We start from the raw sequence: 23,480 nt of genomic DNA, 5'->3' as shown, positions 1-23,480 counted from the left end.
AGTGTAGAATTCAGTGGTCTTTAGTACATTCCCAAGGTTGTGCGACCACCACCTCCATCTAATTCCAGAACATTCCATCACCCCAATAGAAGCCCCGTCCTCATCAGCAGTCACCCCACCCCCCACCCCCTTCCCAGCCCTTGAGAACCAGGAATTCAACTCTCTGTCTATGCATCTGCTTGTTCTGGACGTTTCCTATCAATGGAATCACACGCTGTGTGTCCTTCTGTGTCTGGCTTCTCTCACTGAGCATCGTGTTCTCAAGGTCCATCCACACTGTAGCGAGTGTCAGGGCTTCACCCCTTTTCATGGCTGAGTGATGTTCCCCTGTGTGGAGGGACCACATGGTGTTTATCCGTTCATCTGCTGGATTCTTTTCTTTTACAATTTTTACAACTTTACTGATGTATACTTGACCTACAAAAATGCACGTATTTAAAACATACAACTTGGTATTTCGACATATGTGCACACCCATGAAACCATCACGCTGTGGAGATAATGAACACCTCCCCCTCGTCCCCTGGAAGTTTCCTCCTGCCCCTTTGGGACCCCACCCACTCCCCCCTCCAGCCCCTACAACCACGCTACTGTGAATTAGTCTGCATTTTCTAGACTTTTCTACCGAGAATCATAGAGTATGTTCTCTTTGGTGTCTGGCTTTGTCCACGCAGCGTAGCTATTTTGAATCATCCAAGCCATTGTTTCTGTCAGAGTTTCATTCTTTCTACTGCTAAGTCGTGGACCATGGAGTGGGTGGACCCTTGTGTTTACCCACTGACCTGTTGAAGGACATTTGGGTGGTTTCCACGTTTTGGCGATGGGAAAGGAATCTGCAATGAGCAGTTGCATCCAGGTCTTTGTGTGGACGTGTGTCTTTGTGTCTCTTGGGTGGATGACTGGGGTGGACTGGCTGCTGGCTGACTTGTAGGGGAGGCTTATGTTTAACTGTAGAAGAAACTGCCAAACGCTTTTATTATCGTTGAGGTGTAATTGATGTGTAACATGTTAGTTTCAGGTGCACCGCCAAAGTCTTTTCCAAAGTCCTTGTATCCGTTTGTGTTCCCACCAGCGCGGTATGAAGAGTCCCTGTTGCGTTTGGATGTTTTGCCGTTTTAAAAAAGGGCACAGATGCTATTAATTTCCCGTGGCTGCGTGACAAATGACCACAAGCTGGGTGGCTTAAAGCAACAGGGGTTTATCCTCTTCCAGTTCTGGAGACCATATGTCTGAGGTCAAGGTGTCACAGGGCTGTGGTCCCTCCGGAGGCTCCAAGGGAGGGTCCTTTCTGCCTCTTCCAGCTTCTGGCCCCTGCCACCCCGCCCCCACCACACCCCGGCATCCCTTGGCTTGTGGCTGCACCCCTCCAGCCTGTTGTCACGTGGCTTCTTCGTCTGTGTCTCTTGTCTTCTGTCTCTTATAAGGACACTTGTCATTGATTTGGCGGTCACCCTAATCCAGGATGATCTTGAGATCCTTAACTTGATTACATCTGCAAAGACCCTTTTTCAAAATAGGGTGTCCTTCACAGGTCAGGACGTGGGCCTTTCTTTTGTGGTTCCCATCACCCTGCTGCAGCCCGGCACCATCTGTCTCGGTCAGGCATGTCCCCTTCCCTCCCTGGCCTGTGGGTGTCAGGGCTGTTCCAGGACGGGGCTCTGCGCGTTCTCTGTCAGCCCTGGAGGGCCCGGTGGGCATCCAGCAGATGGGGAGCCGCAGGCTTTGAAAGGCTTGGACTCAGGAACACACCTGCGACATCACTGGCACTGTCAAGTCACACACACATCCACCGCCCCAGTTTCCCTGTGCCCAACCCCCTGCCACCAGATTTCTCTGACCTGGGTCAAGCAGATGCTCCTTCAAGAAGTTTTCATGGAGCCAACCCCTGCTGGGACAGAGAGGCGACGCCTCCCCGGATAAGGATTTTGGCACCTTTAAGATATTTTTAGACACCTGTACACCTGTATTGAGATATCATCCACACACCATACAGTTCACCCATTCAACGTGCATCAGTCATTCAGTGGGTTTTACATTATTTATTTTAAAATATTTATTTTTTTATTTATTTTAATTAATTTATTTGGCCGCGCCAGGTCTTAGTTGAGGCATGCAGGATCTAGTTCGCTAACCAGGGATAGAACCTGGGCCCCCTGCATTGGGATCCAATAAAGATGTTAAAATAAATACATACGTACTAACTCAGGGAGTGGCCTTCCGCCAGGAGCCAGTCAGCTTCCACATCCCGGGAGCCCTTATTCCAAGTGCAGGTCCCTGGCTTTGCCCGAGGAACTTTGCTTCTAGAACAAGGAATCACCGTGGCCACCTTTCCCAGTGTCTGCGGCCTTGCTCACCACCACCCCATCAAACCCCGGTTGAGGGCTGAACTGTGTCCTCCCAAGAGGACATGTTCAAGTCTTGACTGCCCCCCACCCCTGCTACAGCCTGTGAACGGGACCTTATTTGGAAATAAGGTCTTTGCAGATGTGATTGGTTAAGATGACGTCATGCTAGAGATTGTGCGGCCCTAAGGCAATGACAGGTGTGTGTGCAGGAGGGACACCTGGACACAAGACACACAGGGAGAGGCCACCTGAAGATGGAGGTGGAGATCAGGGTGATGCGGCTGCAAACCGAGGCACACCTGAGGCCCCCAGAAGCTGGAAGAGGCAGGAAGGACTCTCCTGGGGGGGGGGGTGGTCAGGAGGGAACGCGGCCCTACCACCCCGGACCTGGGACATTTGGCCTGCAGAATGTGTGAGAACAGATTCCTGTGGTTTCCAAGCCCCCTGCCCGCCCGCCGAGCTGTTTTAGCTGTCCAGATGTGCAGTGCGGTAAGTCCACAACACCCCGGGCCATCCTTGGTGGGATGTACTCAGGCCACCTAGTGAGCCCCTACGCCGACACCGACACCGGGGGCACCACCTTCCCAACCCCTCTTTTCATCTGTAAGCACACAGCAGCTGAAAGATCCAGGGACAGCAGAGTATTGTCATAAAATGTCACATTTATTGCTACAGTGTTGTTATGTACAGGTCTCCAAATCGACTTTAGAGGATCGTTATTAAAAATCCCAAAGAATTCAGCCAGCTGTGTTGACACTTATATAAAATTATTCTACTTAAAAAACTTTTTGTTGTTTTTAAAAAAATCAGTTATCCTGAGGCACTCAGAGCACAGTTTTCCCTGTAATTGTGGTTCTTCCCCTCCCCCAAGGCTACTTTTTCCCGTGCTGGGTTAATCTCATTATATATATATAAAATATATAAAACTTAAATTATATATGTAATACACAGTTCAAAAGTTTGTGGGCCTCGGGGGGGCCGCAGAGGCTTCTCAGCCCCTGCCTATCTGGGTCTGTGGGTTAGGCCCGAGGCAGAAGGAAACTGAGGCAGGTTCCCCAAAGAGAGACAAGACCCACAGACCAGGGGAGTCACCAAGGAGAGTCCCCTGATCGGTCTTAGGGGCAGACCCCAGGGGATACCAGGGACCTGGAGGTGGCCCCGGCCCCAAGCTGGGATGTCCCGCTCGTGCTGGCCTTGGGGTTCCCTCAAGCTTCCCGTGGGGCACCCGGCCCCCAGCCGTGGGGAATTCCAGTCTTGAGGAGTCAGGCCGCCCCAGTGCTCGGGGAGTGAGGGGGTTTTGGGGGAGACACCTGGGATGCTGGTAGGGTGGGGTGCACGCAGCCAGCCTGGGGGTACGTAAGGCGTCTCTGCAGGGGGTAGAGGGAGGGCAGGTGAGACCCCAGCAGGCCTGACCCCACACCCAGGTGACACGTAAGGTGACCAACCGCCCTGGATTTTGTTTAAACCTGGGACAGCCCAGGCCTAGTGGGTTCCCCTGAATACACAGGAGAGAGGGCTACTTGGGGAGGCCTGGGAGCTGGCGCCCAGGGCCTGAGAGCTCAGCCTCCTGGTTTGCAGTGGGGCGTCAACCCTGACAGACACACGGCCTGGGGGCCTTTCTGGGCAGGGGGATCCTGTAACTTCCCCAGTCCACACCAGGAAGGCCACTCGGGGAGCAGGGGGTTTCTGTGCCAGAGTTCAGAGAATGAAGAACGGGGTGTTTAGGGAGGCCCCCCAGCACCACGCTCAGCAACACAGGCCCCGGGCCCAGGAATGCTGGTTCTCACAAAGTCCCGTCTGAGAGAGGTCCCAGGACTTGGAGGGATGTGGGGCTGGCAGGCCGCAGGCAGGGGCCTGGGGGACCCGAGCTGCTTGCGGGCAGGAACCTCGGCTGTGTGACAGGGGAGCGTCCCTGCCTCCTTGGAAGTGCCCCAGCAGGGTGTCCCCCGTCCTGAGGGAGGGGAGCAGATCTGGCAGGGGAGGCCCCCACCAAGCAAGGGCCCACCTGCTACTTCGCAGGGAGCAAAACCACAAGAGCAAGCCCCCCACGCTAGAACCTGAACTGGACAGCACCTGCCACCCCTGGTCCAGTGGCTCCCGGGGCGGGGGCACCTCAAGTTTACACGGGGTCTTTTTAAAGTTTTTTGGCCACGCCACGTGGCACGAGGGATCTTAGCTCCCCGACCAGGGATTGAAGCCGTACCCCCTGCATTGGGAGCGTGGAGTCCTAACCACTGGACCACCAGGGAAGTCCTGGGGTCTTTTTAATACAACTTTTAATAACCTTGTTGATCATGAAATGCAATGCTCATTTCTAGAAACAGCAGCAAAAATAGCAAGACACACGAGACTTATACAAAAAAATTTGTTGCTTAGAAAACATACGCAAAAAAAGCTAAAAAAAAAAAAAAAAAGAGACCAAAGGCATCATTCTTACTAATTTTCTTCTACATTAAAAAAAAAAAACTCTCATAACTAAGTTTCCTTTTATTTTCCTTTAAAAAAAAAAAAAAACAAAAACAAAAAGCCTCTCAGGCGTAGGCACAAGTTGCTGGTTGGTGGCTGCCGACCAAACTGGCTCCGCACAGCATTTCCCTCCTGTGAACGGTATGTTTGAGTCTTCACGTTTTATACTTAAGGCATTCATTTTCTTGTCTGACAACATGTATATACCAAAAACAAAAACAATGCTCCTTGCCGCCCAGGCCTGGGCAGCAGGGCCGAGACGCAGTTTCAGGATCCATCAGGCCAGAGGCCTGGCGGTGGTGTTGCCTCCGGAGCGCCCAGGGCGATGTTGGCTCAAGGCTGACCACGGGCTGCGTGGGGTGGGGACCAGGCGCCTGGCGTGACTGTCCCAGGTTAGACCAAGGTGGGGTCACTCGTCTGGGCGGCGTTCCTGTCACATGTGCCCGGCAGGGTTGTGGGCCTCGCCCAGGCCTGGGTGGGCGGCCGACAGCACCATCTGGGCATCTCCGACCACGCTGGACACCTTCTCCTCTTCTCGGCGCTTCAAGCAGGCCGCTTTGGGGTTCAGGTTACGCTCTGGGGGGAGGGGGAGAGCACTGTGGGAGAGGGTCCCCGAGGAAGGAAGAACTGGGGGGGGCCCGCACGGCTGCTCCATCTCTCGACCTGTCCCCGTCCCCGAGAAGGCCATTTGGGCCGGGGATCTACAGAGCAGGATGAGCGCCGGGGGGCGCCGGCGGCTCAGGTCCCCGGTGGGCGGGAGGGCGGGGCGGGGCCGGCCCGGGCGCCTACCTCGCACCTGCTGCTCCAGGCCCAGGATGACCTGCACGGCCTGCTGCAGGATGAGCAGCTTGGTCTGCGCCTTGTCCGACTTGAGGTGCAGCTGGCACATGCGCCCCAGCTCCCGGAAGGCCTCGTTAATGTCCCGCACGCGCACCCGCTCCCGCGCGTTATTGGCCATGCGCCTCTCCCGGTCCCTCAGGTCTTTCTCCTCCAGGGACAGCACCTCCTCCGTACTGCTGGGTCACAGCACCGGGGCCCCGTTAGTCCCGAGCGGGGGTCGTGGGGAGGGCACCCGCTGGCTGCGAGTGCGCATGCCGTGTGCCTGGCAGGAGGTGGGGCCTTGACCCCCACCCGCGCATGTGCATGGAGCTGGGCGCAGCCCTTGCCCCCGCCCGCTCGCCGTGCCCAGGACTGGCCAGGAAACAGGGAGGCCCCATGCCCCCCACCCTCAGGATGACGACCTTCCCCGTTCAGAGCAGCTGCTTGCTGGGTGAAGGAGAGCTAGGCCTGGGGCTCCCAGAGCTCAGGACACTGAGTCCACAGAAGCAAACCGGCTCACAGCCTGGAGACCCCTCTCATGCCTGGGTGCCACAGGACTGCACCTGCCCCACGTTGGACCCTGGCTGCCCGAGAGCTGGGCCTGGAGTGGCCGCCCTGAGCCCTGCCTGGAGGACCCTGAGGCCTGGCACTTGTGCTGTAACCGCTGGGCGGCGGGCACAGTGTTGAGTCCCCCCAACGAGTCTGGAACAGGGGCTCAGAGAGCTGACCACGAGGTCCACACCCCAGCTCAGGCCCCCCCAGGGGCGCAGCGTGGGGCTCTGCACGAGCAACCTCTCCATGCAACCTCTCCATCTGCCTGTTTCCCTGGGAGCCCGTCCTGCCCGCCCACCCTGCCCTCGGGCCTGAGCGACCCCCGCGGGTGGCGGCGGCGGCCGGAGCTCAGGACAAGCGTGCAGACCAAACTGACAGACAGGCCTCGGGGCCCCTTTCTTCCCTCAAGTCCCGATGGGAGCCGTGAGGGAGGAAAGGCCCGGGTCGCAGCCCTGCCGTTTCAGCGCTCGGGCGCAAGTGCGAGGTAAGGAGGGCAGCCGGTGGGAGTGAGGAGGTGGGCGGCCAGGGTGGGGGAGCACGGGGGGCAGAGAGCAGAGAGGCGGGCGGACGCGGCGTGACGCCCATGCCGCCGTGGGGACGCGGAAACCCCAGAGCTCAGGGGACAGTGGGCGGCAGGCCAGGGCCCTAGCTCCGGTCCAAGCGACAGCGCTGCAGGAGAGAAAGGGTTAACGGGGCAGCGGGGGTGGGGTGGGGGTCGTTAAGGAATCAGCTGGAGGGAGTCACACAGCCTCCCTGACCCTCACTCAGCCTTGGGGATGGGGGGTGAACCCCACCTGCAGGTGGGGACCGATGGGCTCAGGCGCCCCACGAAGTGTCTGCTCAGAGCTAGAGCGACAGTGACATTCTCTGGGAGCCAGGGGACACGAGTCCCTGCCAGCCGGGCTCTGGGCTTCCTCAGAAGGAAGGGCTGGGCAGGTGGAGTCTTTGGGGTCTGAGGAGACAGTTCTGTGCCAAAGTGCCCAGGGCTACAGGGCTAGGGATCGAGAGTCTGTTCCTCTCACTTGAGGGGACAATGGGATGGGACTTCCCTGGCGGTCCAGTGGTTAACACTTCCCCCGCTTCTACTGCAGGGGGTGCGGGTTCAATCCCTGGTTGGGGAACTAGGATCCCGCCTGCCAACGCAGCACGGCCAAAAAAACCCACTGGAGACGGCAATGGGGCCTGGCTAGGCAGAGGGCCCACGGTCAGGAGGAAGATGGTCACTGAGGAGGGAACGGCCACTGCAGAGGAGGATCGTCACTGGGGGGATAGTCACAGCAGGGAAATGGAAAACGGTCGCTGAAGGGGGGCTGGTCACTGTAGGAGGCGGAAAGTCAGCAGGAGGAGGTCACTGCAGGGGTGATGTCACTGCAGGGAAAAGGTCACAGGGCAAGGGAGGAAGGTCACAGCAGGGGATGTCACGCAGGGGAGGTGGGCTCCAAGAAGGGAGGAGGGGAGAGCGAGGGCAGCAGTGGGGGAGGGGAGCGGCGCCCCCACTGACCTCGCACCTGCTGCTCCAGGTTCAGGATGACCGACACGGCCTGGTGCAGGATGAGCAGTTTGGTCTGGGGCTTCTCACTGTTGAGGTGCAGCTGGCACATGCGCCCCAGCTCCTTAAAAGCCTCATTGATGTCTCGGACCCGCAGCCGCTCCCGCGCGTTATTGGCCACCCGGCGCTCCTTCTCCCGCTCAGCCTTCTGCTCTGGGGGGAGAAGGTCGTCCTCGTCCTCGTCCGGGCTACGGGGCCAGGGGCCAGAGGGAGACAGTGAGGCAGGGCCGGGCAAGGGCCTGCCGCGGCCTCGGGAGCCGGTGCCCCGAGGGGCCCCCGTGCGCATGCGCAGCCGGCGCCCTGAGGGGGCGCGCGTGCGCAGCCGGCCTGTGGGGGTGGGGGGGGGCGGCACCTGGTCCGGGCGCGCGGGGCCTTGAGGTCCTTCTTCTCGTCCTCGGCGGTGTCGGCCGCCACGTTCTCTCCGTCCTCCTGCTCCTCCCGCTTGATGTCGCCAGGCCCTGGGGCGGCGCCGCGCCCGAGATCTGCAACGGGCCGGAGTCAGGGGCCTCCGTGCGCAACGGCAAGCCACCCAGAAGCCCACCGAGAGCGGGACACCGGCCTCACGCCACACGCGGGCACCCGTTCCAGACCCCACGGACCGAAAGGCCTTCAGAAGAAAGTGCGCCGAAATGTCGTGGCCACTCAGGGGCGGAAAACTGTTTCCTAAAACGCTAAGGAGCTGTCCTCAAAAGAAACAGAAATCGATAAACTTGAATATATCAAAACTGAGAACTTCTCATCACCAAGAAAATAAGCGGCTGCGCCACTGGACAGAAGACGCCGTCACGTACAAGCCAACAAAGGGCAGGTCCCCACGATCCCAAAGAACTGCTACAAGTCAGTGCGGACGTGATGGAGAAGCCCGAGGGGAGCAGGGAGGGCCCCTGGGAGCCTGCTATCTGCGTCATCGCTTCAGGAAATGCTGAAATGCTGCGGGTCTGAGTATCGCTTATGGGTGTGACCGCTTTGGAAAACACTTTTTCCGCCTTATCTGGAAAAGGCGGGCACGTGTGTGCCCAGCAACCCTCCAACCCAGAATCACACCCGCCACCAGGAGACACGCTCGGAAGATTCGGAAAAGTGCCCACGCGTGGGCCCAGGTTGGGGCGGGACCTAGTGTCCCGTGAGGCCAGGGCTGGTCCTTGCATGGCAGCTGAGCAAGCAGTCGGGTGGGAAAGCCACCCAGTAGGACAATGACCCACAAAACCCCCAGGCCACATAAAGAGACCCGTGGCCGAGGGCACACAGCTGCTTGAAACCACCACGTGGCCGCGGGACTGGCCTGGGCTCTCCCGCAGCTGAACCGCAGGACGCGGGCAGTGCTTAAAAGACCAGCTCGGGGGCTCCCTCAGAACTGCTGCCACCAGGCCAGGGCGTCCTGGGCCCTGTGGGGGCTGAGCGTCATCCCTGCCCCTGTAACAGCCAAAGATGTCCCCAGACGCCACCCAGGTGTGCAATGACAAAATCTGGACACCCAGTCAAGAGTCAGGCTGGTTCTGGGGCTGCAGGGTCCTCAGGCGGGCCTGAGGGTTGTGTGGTGGGTTCAGGGGGGCCTTGCGGTCAAATGCGCGCAGCATGTGGCACAGCGCATTTTTCACCAGGTCGATGGGGGCGGGGTGGGTGGAGTCCTGGATCCTCCCCAGGCCTGGGTCTCACCAGCTGTTGCAGGGTCAGCATTAACCGACCCCTGGGACGGAACCCTGTGACACCCAGGGTCCCAAACCCCAGTGGGCATGCGCAAGCCTGCCCGTTACCCCCTTCTATGGCTAACCTCGTGCCAAGTGACTTTGCCCCTCTCGCTACTGCTGATTTCTCTGCTTCCCCGGACAGTTAACAACCCAGAACTCCACCAACGCCGCCCCACTTGCCCTGATGGGGCCCTCAACTCAGCATCCAACGTAGTGCACCCTCCTCCAGGCCCCTCAGTGCCCGACCCCCCGATCTGTCCGGGACCCTGGCCCCGCCGCCTAAGACCCTGCCCCACCTGGGACCTGCCCAGGCTCCCACCATCAACTCCACTGTGTGCCAAGTACCCTGAGACCCCACCTACAGACCAGAACCGTACCTCCTCCTCCACATCTGCAAATCCTTCAAAGCACCTGGAAATCGCCCACCACTGCACTGCCCCTCTTCGGCCCCTCACAGGCCAGTCCACAGCATCCACCCACACCATTCCTCCTGGACCAGCAGTCCCCTCTGCCCTGTTTCCCACTTCCAAGCCAAGCCCCCCACCCAGTCTGTCCTTCCAGCAGCAGCCACCAGAGGACGTCTATGAGCACCTGAGCAAGGCCCCGCCCCTCTTCTACCCACAGCCCTCCAGGGCCCTCACCTCCCTGGGGTAAGAGCCCAAGTCCTCCCCAAGACCCTGCACGACCTGCCCCATCCCCTACCCCGTCCCTTCCCGTCCCTGCCCTCCTCCCTCTCTCCCCCTCCCTCACTCTGCTCCAGACACACGGGCCTCCTTGCTGTTCCTCCAACACACAAGGCACAGCTCTGCCCCAGGGCCTTTGCACGCGTGCACCCACCCACACACACACACACACACCCACACACACACACACACACACACACAACTTTCTCCCCAGCACTCATCCTGACATGCTTCCTTCACCTTCCAGTTTCCGCACAAGTCACCCCCTTTCTCTGCCTGATCTGTTTTGTTCCCTGGTGCCGAGAAAAGGGCCAGACACACGATGGACACTAAACATATGCCTTTTGGGACTCTCCCGATTGACCGGGTGAATAGAGAGAGAGGTAGCAACCCACCCCAGAAGCAGCAGGGCCCCTCCCAACCCCTGTGGGATCCTGGCACCAAGCCAGGTAGGGCTTTGGTGATGTGGCAGGGGGCATCTCCCCCTCTCCACACCAGTGCCCAGTTAGTTACCCTGGACCTCAAGTTTCCTCAACTGGAGATGCGGGTGGACAGTCCCGGGCCCACAGGCCACCGGGAAGGTTGGCGGGTGGCTCTCAGTCCCCGTTTTCCGGAGGAGGAATGTGGCTCCAAGGAGGAGTGACACCTACTGGCGGGCCCACGGCATGGGCCACCCTGGGGTGCAGCCACCTCTGCACAGGGGACGTAACAGGGACTTACCGCTGTAGGAGTCAGGCGGCCGGGAGAGGTCGGGGAGGGCCACGTGGTTGTGCACGAGGCCGCCACTGCTGGAGAGGCCGTCCTCCGAGTGGCTGCCGCCCACCTGTGGACGAGGGGGGTTATCAGTGCTGGCCTGGCCCCAGCCGACCCCCCGGCCTGCCCTCGCCCAGCACTCACCAGGCCAGCATGCCGCCCGCCCAGTGGCATGACAGCGCCAGCAAAGCCTGAGGCCAGCGGCCCGTGGCCAGGCAGCAGTCCGTGCACGTCCCCCGCTGTGCCCACGGCGTGGCTGCGGAGGACGTGGATGGCCTCGTCCAGGTGGTCCTCCATCTTGCTCTGCTGTGGGGTGGACAGGGGTGAGGGGCCTGGGCCGCCGGGACCCCATACAGCTGCCAACAGCATAGCTGCCCGTCGCGGGCCACAGGCCACGGCCACAGCTTTGGCCACCCACCAGCTTTGGACCCTATTCCCAACAAATTAGCTGAGAAGTTTAACCTGGTCAAAGGGCACCTGTCCTGTCGCACATTCTGCTGTTTCCATGACACCTGAGATCTCTTACAGGATGTGGCTCTGTGGCCATGGCAGACATGCGAAGCCACCCCCCACCCCAAACGGGTGTCCCTGTGTGTTCACAAGCACCTCTGCTCCCTGCGCTCCCACGAGGGTGCACCCTCCCCAGCCCCCAGGACACTCACCAGGCCGTGGAGACCCCCATCGTAGCTGGGCGATAAGGCACCGGGGGCTCCTGCTCGAGGCCACTGTGACGTCCCTGGAAGGGGCAGATGCGCGTGAGTGGGGGCGGGGGGGGGGGTCGGTGCAGCCTGACCCAGGGAAGGAGAAAGGCTGGGCTGGGAGTCTGCGGCTGTGATGCCCAGACTGGCCACACAGGAGCTCCCATGCCCACAGGGCAGTCTAAGGGACCCACGTCTGAATCTCAGCCCAGCTGGCCCGACAGCTCTGCCAGGCTGGGGTGTGAACCCAGTGGGCAGGTCACATCTTTGAGCCTCAGTTTCTCCAACTGCAAAACCCACGGGGCAGGCGGCCCCTCCCAGTCCCGCCCCACCGGAGCCCCAGAGGCACCGTGCAGGCCTGTGTGCCCTCTGGAGACCGTGGCCCTCACTTCTCCACGGCCCCTCACTGAGTCCCGGGTGCACCCTCTTAGGGACAGGGGACCCGGCCCCCTTGGCAAAGCCAAACATGAGGCATACAGTAGGTGCCTAACAGCTTCTGGGGTGAACTAATGCCAACATGCCCGCGTCCTGGAGTCCAGGCGGAAGCCTCGGGCCGGCTTCTCTGCTTCTTGGGCATCCCAGGCCCCCCCGCTGGATCCCACGTGCCCCTAACGCTCACAACGCGTGGCCTGCCGCATCGCACCTCCTGACCTTTGCCTCTGCTGTGACCTAGGAGCATTGGCTTGGAAGCCCCCCATCCTCTAGGGAGCCCTCCCCGACGGCCATGGGAACGTGAGCTCTGAGGCATGTGGTCTGTCCAGCTCCCCGCCCACCCGGGGCTAGTCAGCAGACCCAGTCCCCTCCCCCAGCATGCTGCACAGACCTGCCAGGCCCTGTGGGGAGCCCACGGGGGTGGAGGGACTGGATGAGAAGTTATTGCTTGACTGGTCTGGGGAGTAGATCTGTGACGGGAACAGGGAGAGAGAAAGGGCCACCACGTGGCCGGTCAGGAGTCAGCCTCCTGGGTCACCGACCCAGCCACCCACCACGTGCCAAGTCTCACCGAGGCCAGCGCCTTCCCAAGGGCGTCCCCAGAGCTGCCGGCCGTGGTTCCACGGGAGCCTGTGGGTGGAGAGAGGTGAGGTCCAGCCTCTGGGATGCAGCAGCCCCAGCACCTGGGCCGGGCTTGCTCGCCCCGGCTGACGGGGAGCTCCCTTCTGCACGCAGCTGCCTGCACGGATGCCGCAGCCTGGCCCTGGGCAGCCCCAGTCTCAGTCGGGTGTCTCCTGACGCCTCACCATGTGCCTCCACAGTGCTCTGGGGACAGGCAGGCTGCGGGGCTCGGGGTGAGCAGCCCCCTCGCTGCACCTCAGTTTCCCCAAATGAACAGTAGGACCTACTCATCGAGGAACCACTTTGAAACGTCTGAGGGGTCCCGAGGAGCCCAAGCCAGGCAAGGGGAATGCGGTTAATGATGATACCCAGGGCTGGATCCTGAGCCCACCGGAGGTGTGGGGTGAGGGGGCCGTACCCAGGAGGCTGTCGGCCCCGCTGACGGGGGGTGTGTGGCTGGAGACGCTGCTGTAGGCGCCCGTGGGGGCCGAGGAAAAGGTGGACACAGCCGGGAGCCCCCCGTTCACCTCTGCTCCGTGCAGCTGGTAGCCCTGTGTGCAGGGGACGGGGTAGGAGGGGTCAGATGGGGCACTGCCCACACACCTCCCCCGCCACGGCCACCCCACGGGGCCTACCATGCGCTCGTGCTGGTGCAGGCCGCCAAACCCACCGCTGCCACTGCCGCCCACGGAGCTGCCGCCACCTGCCGGGAGGGGCAGGGGGGATGAGCCCCCGCCCAGCATGGGCCCGAAGCCCACCTGGCCTGGGGGGCTCCAGAGCTCGGCCGAGGGGTGCAGGCTGCCGTCTGCAGAGAGGGGAATGGTGAGGTGGGCGGGCAGAGGGAGCCCGGGCCCCGCCCCAGGCAACCCAGGCGAGCCCTCAAGTACCTGCCACGTAGAAGGAGGCAGGGTAGGTGCCGCTGGGGGTCTTGGTGGGTGGGTAGGCTGTGGTGCCCCTGCTGTAATCATCACCTGAGCTGGGTGGGTACACCTGCGCTGGGCCAGCGGGCAAGGTGAGGCAGGAGGGACCAGGCGGGGTGGGGGCCGGCCAGCCCCCGCCTCACAGCTCCCCCTGCTGGGTCTCCCCCTCCACCTGGAGGGCTGTCCACCCCACCACCCACTTCCCTGTGCTTCTCCAAACCTTCCCTCTAAAACCGCACCTCGGCCCCGCCTCTGAGGCTCTGCTCGTGTTACCACCTCTCTCTGCTGTTCCTACTTCACCCCCACCTGCTGCCCTCCCCACAGTCCCAGCCTTGCGCCTGAGGCCTCTGTAGACTGGACCCCCAGCCCAGACTGCCTTTTCCCTCCTTAATCCAGTAAACTCCTATTGATCCAGCAGAGCCCAGCTGTGCCGCCCCCAGCACTGGAACCTGCCTTAACCCCAGCCCTGATCACACAAGACCTGGGGGCCTCAGAGACAGGGTCCTGGGTGAATATTCTGCCCCAGCTGCCCCAGAGCAGTAAGACAGCAAAGGCTTTCAAGGATCAGCTCCGACCCTGATCGGCTGGGCACTGCAGGAAAGTGCTGGGGTCAACTGGCTAGGTCTGCCCCGGCACTGGAGCAGAAAGCGGGGTTCAAGTGCCGAGAGATGGTAGGACAAGGTAGGCTCGGGGGCCTCTCAGCTCTGATGCTCCAGGACGTGACATCACGAGCTGAGTCTTAAAACAGCCTCTGGGCCTACAGCCTGGTACGGGCCAGATCAGCCTCCGGGGCTCAGCACAGAAGGCAAGCAGAGAGGGTGGTGGCCAAGCCGGGGAGTCCAGCAAATTGCCTTTTCTCCCAGCGTGATTACATCTCGGGAGCACGGTGCTGGGAGCCGCTGACGGCTCAGCACCATCTGCTGGGCCTGGCAGCCCGCCAGCCACCAGGCATGGGGTGAGGACAGAGGGCAGCTCCAAGCAGGGCGGATGGGGCCGGAAACCCTCTAACTGGCTGCCAGGATGCCCACCCACTCCCGCTTCCAGGACCCCGTTCACACCCTTTCTGAGGCGCCTCGGCCAGAGGAAACCACCTTCTCTTAAAGCAGGAGGGACCCAGGCTAGACCCAAGGAAGGACTTCCCGACTACCTCAGGGCTGGGGCCTCAGGGAAGAAGTCCAGCTGAGCCCATGGGGCTTTCGTCAGACCCCACGCAGAGCCGGCCCACCCTCGGGAGGGGGTCACGAGAGACACTCGGCCTGTGGGGCCCGTTTGTCCCACAACTCACCGAGGATGGGAGACCCGGCGGCACTTTCCGGACTTTCTTGGGCTGCGTGTCTGTTGGGACAAGAGGAGTGAGCACCCCCGGCCAGGCTCCCGCCCTCACCACTGGGGCCCTTCCCGCTTGGACACTCCTGTCACTAGGGGGTGGGAGACAGTCCCACCCTGCAGCTCGGAGAAGAGACCCCCAAGCTCCCCTACTAAGAGAATGACTTAAACCAGTCTCAGGCCCATGTGGCGAACTCAGGGGGCAGGTGTGTGCCGGGAGCCGGGTTGCAGGGTTCATGGACACGGGAGCCGGTGCCTGCTCCGCGAGCCCCAGCTCCTGGCAGTCGCCCGGTCACCGAGTCCCGGACCTGCAAGCTCCCCGTCGCCGAAACTGCTAGGCCCCAACCCTGTCTTGGGTGCCTCCACGGTTGCCAGGTGCCACTGGCCTTCCGGCTCCAGTGCGGCCCAGACGGAAAGCTGGGGTCCCGGTCCCACTCGCTGTGGGCCTGCGTTGGCACCTGTGTACTTCTGGGTGGGTGACTTTAGCATCACTAAGTCAAAGCAACCTCGCTAAACGAAGCGTCTTCCGACAGAACCGCACGGTGCGCAGGGTGTGTATGGCTGGGAAAACGACCAAGGGCTGTGGAACCCTCGCCGCGCCAATTCAGCGCTGCCCGACCTCACAGGACGCGACTACCAGGACCCACAGGGACCGCCGTCCCTGCCACCCCGCCACCGCCCCACTCACCCAGGCCGCCATCCGCAGCTCTCCGCCGAGGGTGACCGGAGTAGGAGTAATAGTGGGACCCGCCTTTGACGCCCGAGGGGGACAGTGGCCCCGGGCTGCTGAGGGCCAGCTCGCTGGGCAGGAAGCTGGCCTGAGGGAGGGGGAAGGTTAGCAGCTGGTCCCCTGCCCAGCCCCCAGGCCATTCTGGTTTAAAACAACAAAGGCAAGAGCGAGGGCCCAGGCCAATGGCAGGGTCCTGGGGTGACAGTGACCTGGGGCATAGGTCCCTCCCTGCTGACACCGCTGGCGTTTCTCTTATCTAAGATACCACCGATTCATTTTCATGAAGGAAAAAGAGGGAGAGAGACACACCGTCAAGCCTGAAGATGTGTTGCTGTCTGGGCGCTAAACGGGCACAACTATGCTTCAGGTGTCAAGGGAATCTGTGTGTTTTACTTCGTACGTATCCCCCCCCCTTTTTTTTCTTAAGGTAAATGGTTTAATCTCTCAGACATGCGTTTGAAATAGACTCTCTTCCCAGGAAAGCAACAACGACTGGGGTTCGAGGCGCAGTGCTGCAGCCTTGGCTTTCCTGTCTGTGCAATGGGCATGTCAGACGTTCCACGGCTCAGGGGCATCGTGGGGACAGATGGGGCCATGCAAGTTCTGCCCCTGGCCGATGACCTGGGGCCCCGCGGGCACTCAGTGGCTGTGACCTGGCTGAGGCCCAGTGTGCACACAGGCGGTGCTGCCTGCAGCAGGGCCTAGCTGCACCCTGAGGTTCCAGGACTGCAGGCAGGGAATAAGGCCCTCGGGCGTGGGGCGGGAGAGAGACCAGGTGGGGCAGGACAGGAGGCCACAAGGGACCACTATGCCAGGCAACTGGCCCGTCAGCATCCCAGTGGGGTGGCCACGGGTGACAATCTCGCCCAGGCCGGGGACTGTGCCGAGGTTGGACCACAAGGCTGGGAGCACGGAGCGAGGGTCAGGCCTCTTCTGCCTGGCTGGCCTCGGTTTCCCTGTCTGCCACTTGGGGGCAGGCGGGCGGGCAGGTGTCTCCTGGAACCCCTTCAGCTGTGCACAGGGCCCCACAGGCTGGACCCCAGCCTCCCCTTTCCCCATCGACAACCCACCCGGCCTGACCCAGGGACCGGGCCTGTTTCAGCGGCTGCTGGAAAGTGACCAGCACCTGGCTGAGCCTTCCCAGATCAGGAGGCAATTGGGACGAATTTGTTTCAAATTAAAACTAGGGAATACAAGGTGGGGTGAGAAGTCAAGCGGTGACTATGGCCCCCACTGGGAACCTCCCATCCCTAACCACCTGCGCTGCCCCCTAGTCTGGATACGGGGGCTCTCCAGGCTCCAAGGGCCACTGGGGGCCGACGGGACCCACACCCTCCCCTGCCCACCCTGCAGATGCAGCCTCACCTGAGTCAGGCTGCCGACCCCTGCGTCTCTCCCAAAGGGGGTGTACGCGCCCCGCTCGCCGCCCTTGCCTGTGGAAAAGGAAGGAGGGTCACCCAGAGCTGACCCAGAGGCCGGCACATGCCCGCATACAGCAGGCGCTCCACAAGTGCACAACACTGAAAACCGTGGTGGGACACTGGTCTCCCCATCAAGTGGCGAGGGGCTGAGGGACAAGTGGGGTTCCAGCCAGACGCTATCCCCAGATGACCCGCAGAGGATTCTGCAAACCCGCCAGGGCCCCCATGTGCCCCATCCCCAGAGCGGGACAGCACCGACTCGGCTCCCCACCCCTGCCCTTCTCGAGCTTTGGTTTCCTCTGTTCAAGGTCATGAGGTGTCAACTCCCCAGGGTGCTGGGTTCCCAGGGGACAGGTCGAGGTCCCTGGTATCTTGCAAGTTTCAGCACCCAGGCCCTGGGCTCCTTCCCCAGCTCCTGGACAGGGTCAGCTCACGAACAAGCATGTGACATCGCTGGGGATGCTGATTCAAGCCACTCAGTGCGAAGGAGCCCTTCCTCTGTGTGGGTGGGCAAGACCGAGCTGTGGGGGGACAGCCTGCCCGAGAGAGCAGCTGGTATGAACAGACTCCTGCAGCTACACAAACACCTGGATCCAGCCTCGCCTGAAGCAGGTCCCTGGATCCATCAGTACTTGAACAATTTCAGTTTGTTTCTGGCTTCAGCTGGGCACCTATCCTGACTGAGGGCGGACCTTAACCAGCCTTACCGTGAGCAAGAAATCAAAATGCTTGACTAATTTGGTTTATTCTCAAACTGGGCAGGGGGGGTGGGGGAATTCTCCCCTTTATCCATTTATTTTTTGAATATTTTTACTTATTTTTTGGCCACGCTGCGCAGCTTGTGGGACCTCAGTTCCTCGACCAGGGATCAAACCTGTGCCCTCGGCTGTGAAAGTGCCGAGTCCTAACCACTGGACCACCAGTAAATCCCCTCTCCCCTTGATTTTAAAAGGACAATTTCAAGTGGACTCTTGGAGCAAATGCTGTTTAGGGGGCAGGGAGAAGGACCACGCTCCTACCAACACAGCAGATGCCCCACAGGCCACGCCCACCAGCTCAAGCTCAGGGCAGGCGACACGGGGCCCATTTAGGGATGAACAAACCACAGCCTGGAGGCCAGAGGGACTCGCCCCCAGTCCAGAGGGTGCACTCCTCCCTCCCTTCCCAGGGTGGCCGTGGGAAGCAAAGCTGGCCGGCCCAGCCAGGGCTCTGGGCTCCCCACTGCAGGGTGGGGCTGCTGTGGTTTGACCCTGCGTACAGCAGGCACCAAGCAGGGGCATCCTGAAAGGAAGGCTGAGGGAGGCAAGGAGAGAAAGCAGAGGTTCTGGGAGGGGACCTGCGAGGTCCACGAGCCCTGTGGGTATACAGCAGGTGCCCAAGCCATGCACCGGGCCTGGGCATCAGGGTATGAGAGGGGGAAGGAGGACAGACACCAAGAGCAGACCCACCAGGTCTCATCGAGGAGCTGGACCAGGTTGGGGGCCCCACGGGAACAGAGCGACCCTCGCCCCCTGGGCCTGGCACTCACCGCCCGCTGCCCCACCATGGCTATTGCCAGCCCCAGTCCACAGGCAAGAAAACCAGGGCCCAGGGAGGCCGAAACTGCGCCCACCTCCCCACTGTCTCACTGGGCCTGGCCCGGGCTCCCTGCTGCACTCTCTGAGCTCCTCGGCCACTGGGGCGTGTGGCGGGCGTGTGACACAGCTGGGCTCTGGGCCCTGCTGACCAGGCCCGGCCGTGGGAACTGCCCGTGCCAGGAAGAAGCCGGAGGAAGGAACGGCAGAGGGGAACTGGTGTCGTGGCAGGTGCAGAGGCCACCCGGCCAGCCCTCACCTCCCGGTCTGGGAGATGCACACAGACTCCCGCTAGACACAGTGGGTGCCGGACACTGTGTTCCCCCTTCCTGCCTGGGACTGCACCCAGGCCATGCTCGCCCGTCTGGCTCCTTCCATGCGCCAGTCCACAAGGGCTGGACCCCAGGCCCTCCGGCCTTGGCTGCCCCACTGGTTGGTTGGGCCCGGCAACAAGAGTTCACCCACCTCCCCCAGCAGCCACCAACCCCGCCGCCGTGCACCTCGGCCTGGGAACCGCTGGGGACGGTGCCAAAGGAGCCTACCTCACCTGGCTGTCATGTGCAAGGACCTCGTGTCTCAGGAGCACCAGGAGTGCGCAGCCCAGGCCCTGAGGCGGGAGCTGACTCACCCCCCGGCCCCTTTCAACCTCCAGAGATGCCAGCTTGGCAGTCACCCCAACACTCCCTCAGAACAGGGAGGGCCCAGGCTCAGCAGGGCCAGCGCTCGGACACCCAACCAGGGCCTGAGGGTCCCAGAGGCCGGGTCCCTTCTCGCTGAGCCTCAGTCTGCTGCTCATCTGCGAGATGGGGGTGGGCCTTCGGGCCTAGGGAGCCAGGTGAGTCCTTACCACTGGCTACGCAGAAGGCTCTGAGAATCCCCATCCCCGCAGGTCGGGAAACTGGGGCTAGAGAGGGGACCCTCACCCAGGTCCCGATGCTGATTCTCACGGTCAGGATGCCGGTGCTCTGGGGAGAGCAGGCGAGGGGGCCGGCCTCAGACTCGGCCTCCCCAGGTTGTCGGGACTCCGGAGTCCACTTCCCGGCAGGCACCTGGCTGGTCCCCACCTGTGTCCTCTGCTCTGGGTGGCCATCCCGGAAGCCCCGGTGCTCGAGGACCGAGTGGGCACGGGGGTGGGGGCAGGGACCACGTGGACACTCACCTCCGAGCCCAGGTCCCAGGAATGTGGACGAAGCGAGGGTGCCGTGGGACTCACTGAAGTGGGCGCCATCACCGTAGGTCTGTAGAGGGGACGGGCAGGGATGAGGGAGGCTCAGGGACACCTCTGGGTCAGGATGTGACCGCGCCACAAAGCACCTGCAGGCCAGGCCGGGGTTCTCCTCGCGCTCGCCCACCCCCACCCCAGGGTCTCAGGCCTCCAGGGGCTCCTCACCCGGCTGGGGTCGAAGGAGGAACTGTTCTGCTCGCCAGTGCCCCACGAGCCCGAACTGGGCCGGTCCTCGAGACCTGTAGGGCAGGAAGGCAGGGTTAGGGACCCGGCCCCTGGCCGCTCCACACCAGCCGCATTGCCTCGGGGAGCCCTCACTCGACCTGGGAAGCTTTCCAGGCCCCTCCCGACCCAGCCTGTGCTGGAACCCGTCCAGATGCACCCACCCTAGCACTACCCATGGTGACACCACTGCCAGCGGCAAGCACCCCGGACACACCGGCACTAAGCAGACCTCTGGGTCCACGGCCCAAGAAACAATTCCACCACCAGCTGCTGGCAAACTTGCCATTGCTGCTGGCACACTTCTACCCACCCGTCCAGCTCCCAGCCCACCCTGGACGGAGCCCTCACTTGCACTCTGGGCTTCCCTCCCCAGGCCCAAGTCCCTCCCTCTGGCCCAGGCTCATGAAGGCGTCAGGGAATGGGAATGAAGGATATCTCTGATCTCGAGAGTGGGAGCCTCCCCCTTCCCATCTCTGGCAATTCGAGAGGCGGGGCTGTCCCTTTGTTGAAGTAACAGCAGCAGCTGCCGCGGACTACCCGCCAGGCACAGGCTGGCGACAGGGAAGGAGAAATCCAATCCGGTAAGATAGGCGGGGCCCGGGGGGGGGGGGGCCCAGGTGTGGCAGGGTTAGCCACCGTGGGGACAAGGACCTTGGATGGACGGTGGGCAGGGCAGGGCCCTTATCTCCCTGAACACTCGCCCAGGGGCCCAGCCCAGGACCCGGATCTTCCCAGCAGGCAGGCACACGGGCCTGCACCCTTCCCGGGCGCGTGGGCTCCAACACCGTCCATCAAGGGCCACGGGGCTCAGGGCCTGCACAAGCAGAACGGGAGCAGTCCCCGGGCCCCGCTCACCTGTGCCTCAGTTTCCCTGCTCTTCAGATGGGGTCACAAACACGCCCTACTTTGCAGGGCTGGGGGTGTCCACGTACGAGTCTGAGTCAAAGCTGCCCAGGCCAGGCTGAGCCAGAGAGGCCGTGCCCAGTCCTGCCATCTGTGCCAGGGGACGTGCCCCACCCCACCCCCGACCCCACGTGGTGGACATCCTGAACACCCCAGCCGGAATCCTTCACCCCGCCCTCCTCTGCGCATCTGTACCAGAAATTTCTTTCAAATTGCATCCTTCTCTTTTGGTGCCTCTGAGTTAATCATTCCCCTGGGGAGTTGGTGTTTAATTGCTGTCTGACTTGCGTAACTATGCATATTAATCTCCCAGTCTGATAAATATTCATATACCTCGGTTAGATTCTGTTTTCTAATCAAAAATTTCCAATACGGAGCCGGGGGCTGCCTTGGCGGGCAGGGGGTCAGACGGAGCTCCCATGGTCTCCACAAATCCATCTAACATGTGCCGCCAGGTTTGGGGTGTCTGCACCCCAAGGTCCTGAGTCCCCACTTGGGCTTTGGGGACGAGATCAGCTGGTGAAGGGGGGTGACCCTGGTAGAAGGGCCAGCACCCGAGCCCCCGTTTCCCTCCACGGCCACTTACTTGTCATCCCCTCGGCTCTCCGGTGCCCGCCCATGAGCTCGTTCCGCTCTGGGTCCCCCACCCCCATGGGCATCCACCACGGGCCCCAGAGTCGCCAGGACCCTTGAGCAAGAGAGCAGGAGGCCAGGTCCAAGGCCAAAGCCAGGCCTTCCCACCCCCCTACCCCACCACCGAGGGCTGGCAGGGTGACGGGCGCTCCTGAGGCTGACACCCAGGGACCCCTAGAACTTGGGCCCCACAAGCTTCAGGTAGAGGCAACCAGGCCCTGCTCTGCCCTTTCTGGTAAAACCCCCCTCACCCAGCCCCAGCCTCCCCGCTGTTGGAGACCAGACGACAGAAAGAGGGATGGGCCCTCCCCCACGGCTACCATTAATAGTTATTAACCCCCCACTGGTTAATTATGCATTTTAAATAACCCAATCATGAATATTCATAACATCTCTTATTCACGTTCTAATTAAAATGTACTAATAGAATGAGATGTTGCTGTCGCAACATAATTTTTTTTTTTGAAGTGCTGGAGGTGAAGCGGTGGCAGGGCAGCCCCCGGAAAGGTCATCTCTCTGCTCAGACCCAGCCCTGCCCCCAGGAAGAGGTGGGAGATGGACAAGCAGAGGGCTGCGTGTGCCCAAGGGCACCACCCGCCCCTCGGAGTTTCAGATCTGATCCGAGTCAGCCTGGGTGACAGAACGGCCCACCGTGAGGGCTGCCGCCAGGATGACCAGTGTGGCACAGCTGGACGCGCCCAGCCCGGGCTCCAGCCGGACACCCCCTTGGCTGGATGACATGGGGGGGGCAGGCCCCTCTGAGGGGCCTCCGTCCCGGCTGATTCCTCCAGGGCAGGTGTGCCAACTGTGACTGGACCAAGTCTGGCCCTTGCCTACTTTTGTCAGTAAAGTTTTATTGGCGCATGGCCACGGACGTTTGTTCCCTGTATACAGCGGTGTTGGTTACAATGCAGAGATCAGTTGCGATAGAAGCTGTCTGGCCCTTCACAGGGAAGGTCTGCTGACCCAGGCACGGAGAAGATTCCGGGAGCCAGTCCCTCCGTATGAAGTAGCCAGACTACCAGACTTCAGCACCTCGAGTGTGGAGAAGACGTGGTCACAGGGCCTAGGCATGGCCCTGCATCGTCCCCACCACAAACGTGTCGCGTAGCCATGGTCGTCAGGGGCTTCGTGCTGCAGCCCCAGCTCTGTCAGCAACCCCCCACCCGGGTGCCCGGGCTAAATCCCAGGAGCCGTCCTCTCCCCTTCCCTCACTCCACTGCCCCCCACCCGTGGTCTCGGATCAGAGCCTGGCTCGGCCCTGTGTCCCCTGGGTCAAGCCCCATCCGTACAGCAGTGTCCCCCCCACCCCAGGTTCCCTGCCCACACTCCACCCCAAGCAGCCTGATGGAGCTTCTGGAAGCAAAACCTGCCTCTCCTCCCTCCCTCTAGACTCTCCCATGGCTCCCCACTGCCCTCAGGGTAAAGACTAGACCCCTCCCTGACCGCCCTTCGCCCCCAGCTCACTCTTCCCTACCCAACAAGTAAGCAGATCCCCAACCCCGACCCAAGCTCTGCCCCAGTGGTCCCCACACCTTCATCGCCCGTCAGGGAGGTTGCCTTGCTGGCCCCCTGTCCCCAGCATTGCCTGAACAGGGCTGGCCCCCAAACAACCTCGACAAATATCTGTTTTTGGCCTCTTCATTGCTCTGATAATTATCTAACCAATCACAATGTCCTCCGGCGGTGCCATCCTCCTGCAGTCACAGGCAGCTACTACGGGACTGGCGGAAAGAGCTCCCCACTTGACGAGATGTTAATTAACGCACGAGTAGATGACCCTGTGTGGCTAAGCGGCTGCTGTGCTGGACGTGTGGCCCCCCCAAGTAAAGACTAAAGTAGCCACAGCAATAAAAATAACCACCATGCACCATGATCACATCTGAGAAAAAATTAACAGCACCTGAGAGCAGCCGT

General features: G+C 61.5%; 1 protein-coding gene across 19 annotated transcripts in view; it reads right to left on the bottom strand.

The window, feature by feature from the left end:
- Nucleotides 1-4,835: 4,835 nt before the first annotated feature.
- Nucleotides 4,836-23,480, bottom strand: part of TCF3 (transcription factor 3) — a 34,485-nt gene continuing 15,840 nt past the window's right edge. Inside the window, exons 4-19 of one of the 19 annotated variants that reach the window (XM_029215770.1) lie at nt 19,968-20,041; nt 19,737-19,815; nt 16,948-17,015; nt 15,541-15,670; nt 14,812-14,861; nt 13,494-13,596; nt 13,242-13,411; nt 13,025-13,157; nt 12,557-12,615; nt 12,377-12,455; nt 11,518-11,591; nt 11,000-11,161; nt 10,823-10,925; nt 8,084-8,213; nt 7,684-7,919; nt 4,836-5,387 (exon numbers count right to left, since the gene is read on the bottom strand). In XM_029215770.1, the coding sequence (XP_029071603.1) occupies nt 5,245-5,387; nt 7,684-7,919; nt 8,084-8,213; nt 10,823-10,925; nt 11,000-11,161; nt 11,518-11,591; nt 12,377-12,455; nt 12,557-12,615; nt 13,025-13,157; nt 13,242-13,411; nt 13,494-13,596; nt 14,812-14,861; nt 15,541-15,670; nt 16,948-17,015; nt 19,737-19,815; nt 19,968-20,041 (1,793 nt within the window). In that variant the 3' untranslated portion in view covers nt 4,836-5,244. Of the gene's footprint in view, nt 5,388-5,600; nt 5,828-7,683; nt 7,920-8,083; nt 8,214-10,822; nt 10,926-10,999; nt 11,162-11,517; nt 11,592-12,376; nt 12,456-12,556; nt 12,616-13,024; nt 13,158-13,241; nt 13,412-13,493; nt 13,597-14,811; nt 14,862-15,540; nt 15,671-16,947; nt 19,286-19,736; nt 19,816-19,967; nt 20,042-23,480 lie in introns of those variants that run through there. The other 18 variants (XM_029215774.1, XM_029215777.1, XM_029215772.1 and 15 more) reach the window with 18 other exon arrangements.

The sequence above is a fragment of the Monodon monoceros genome, unplaced genomic scaffold (genome assembly GCF_005190385.1).
Source record: "Monodon monoceros isolate NGI ecotype Baffin Bay Population unplaced genomic scaffold, NGI_Narwhal_1 Super_Scaffold_12, whole genome shotgun sequence".
Taxonomy (NCBI): Eukaryota; Metazoa; Chordata; class Mammalia; order Artiodactyla; family Monodontidae; genus Monodon; species Monodon monoceros.
Note: the sequence above shows the minus strand (reverse complement) of the source record. Positions and strands in the feature narration are given on the sequence as shown.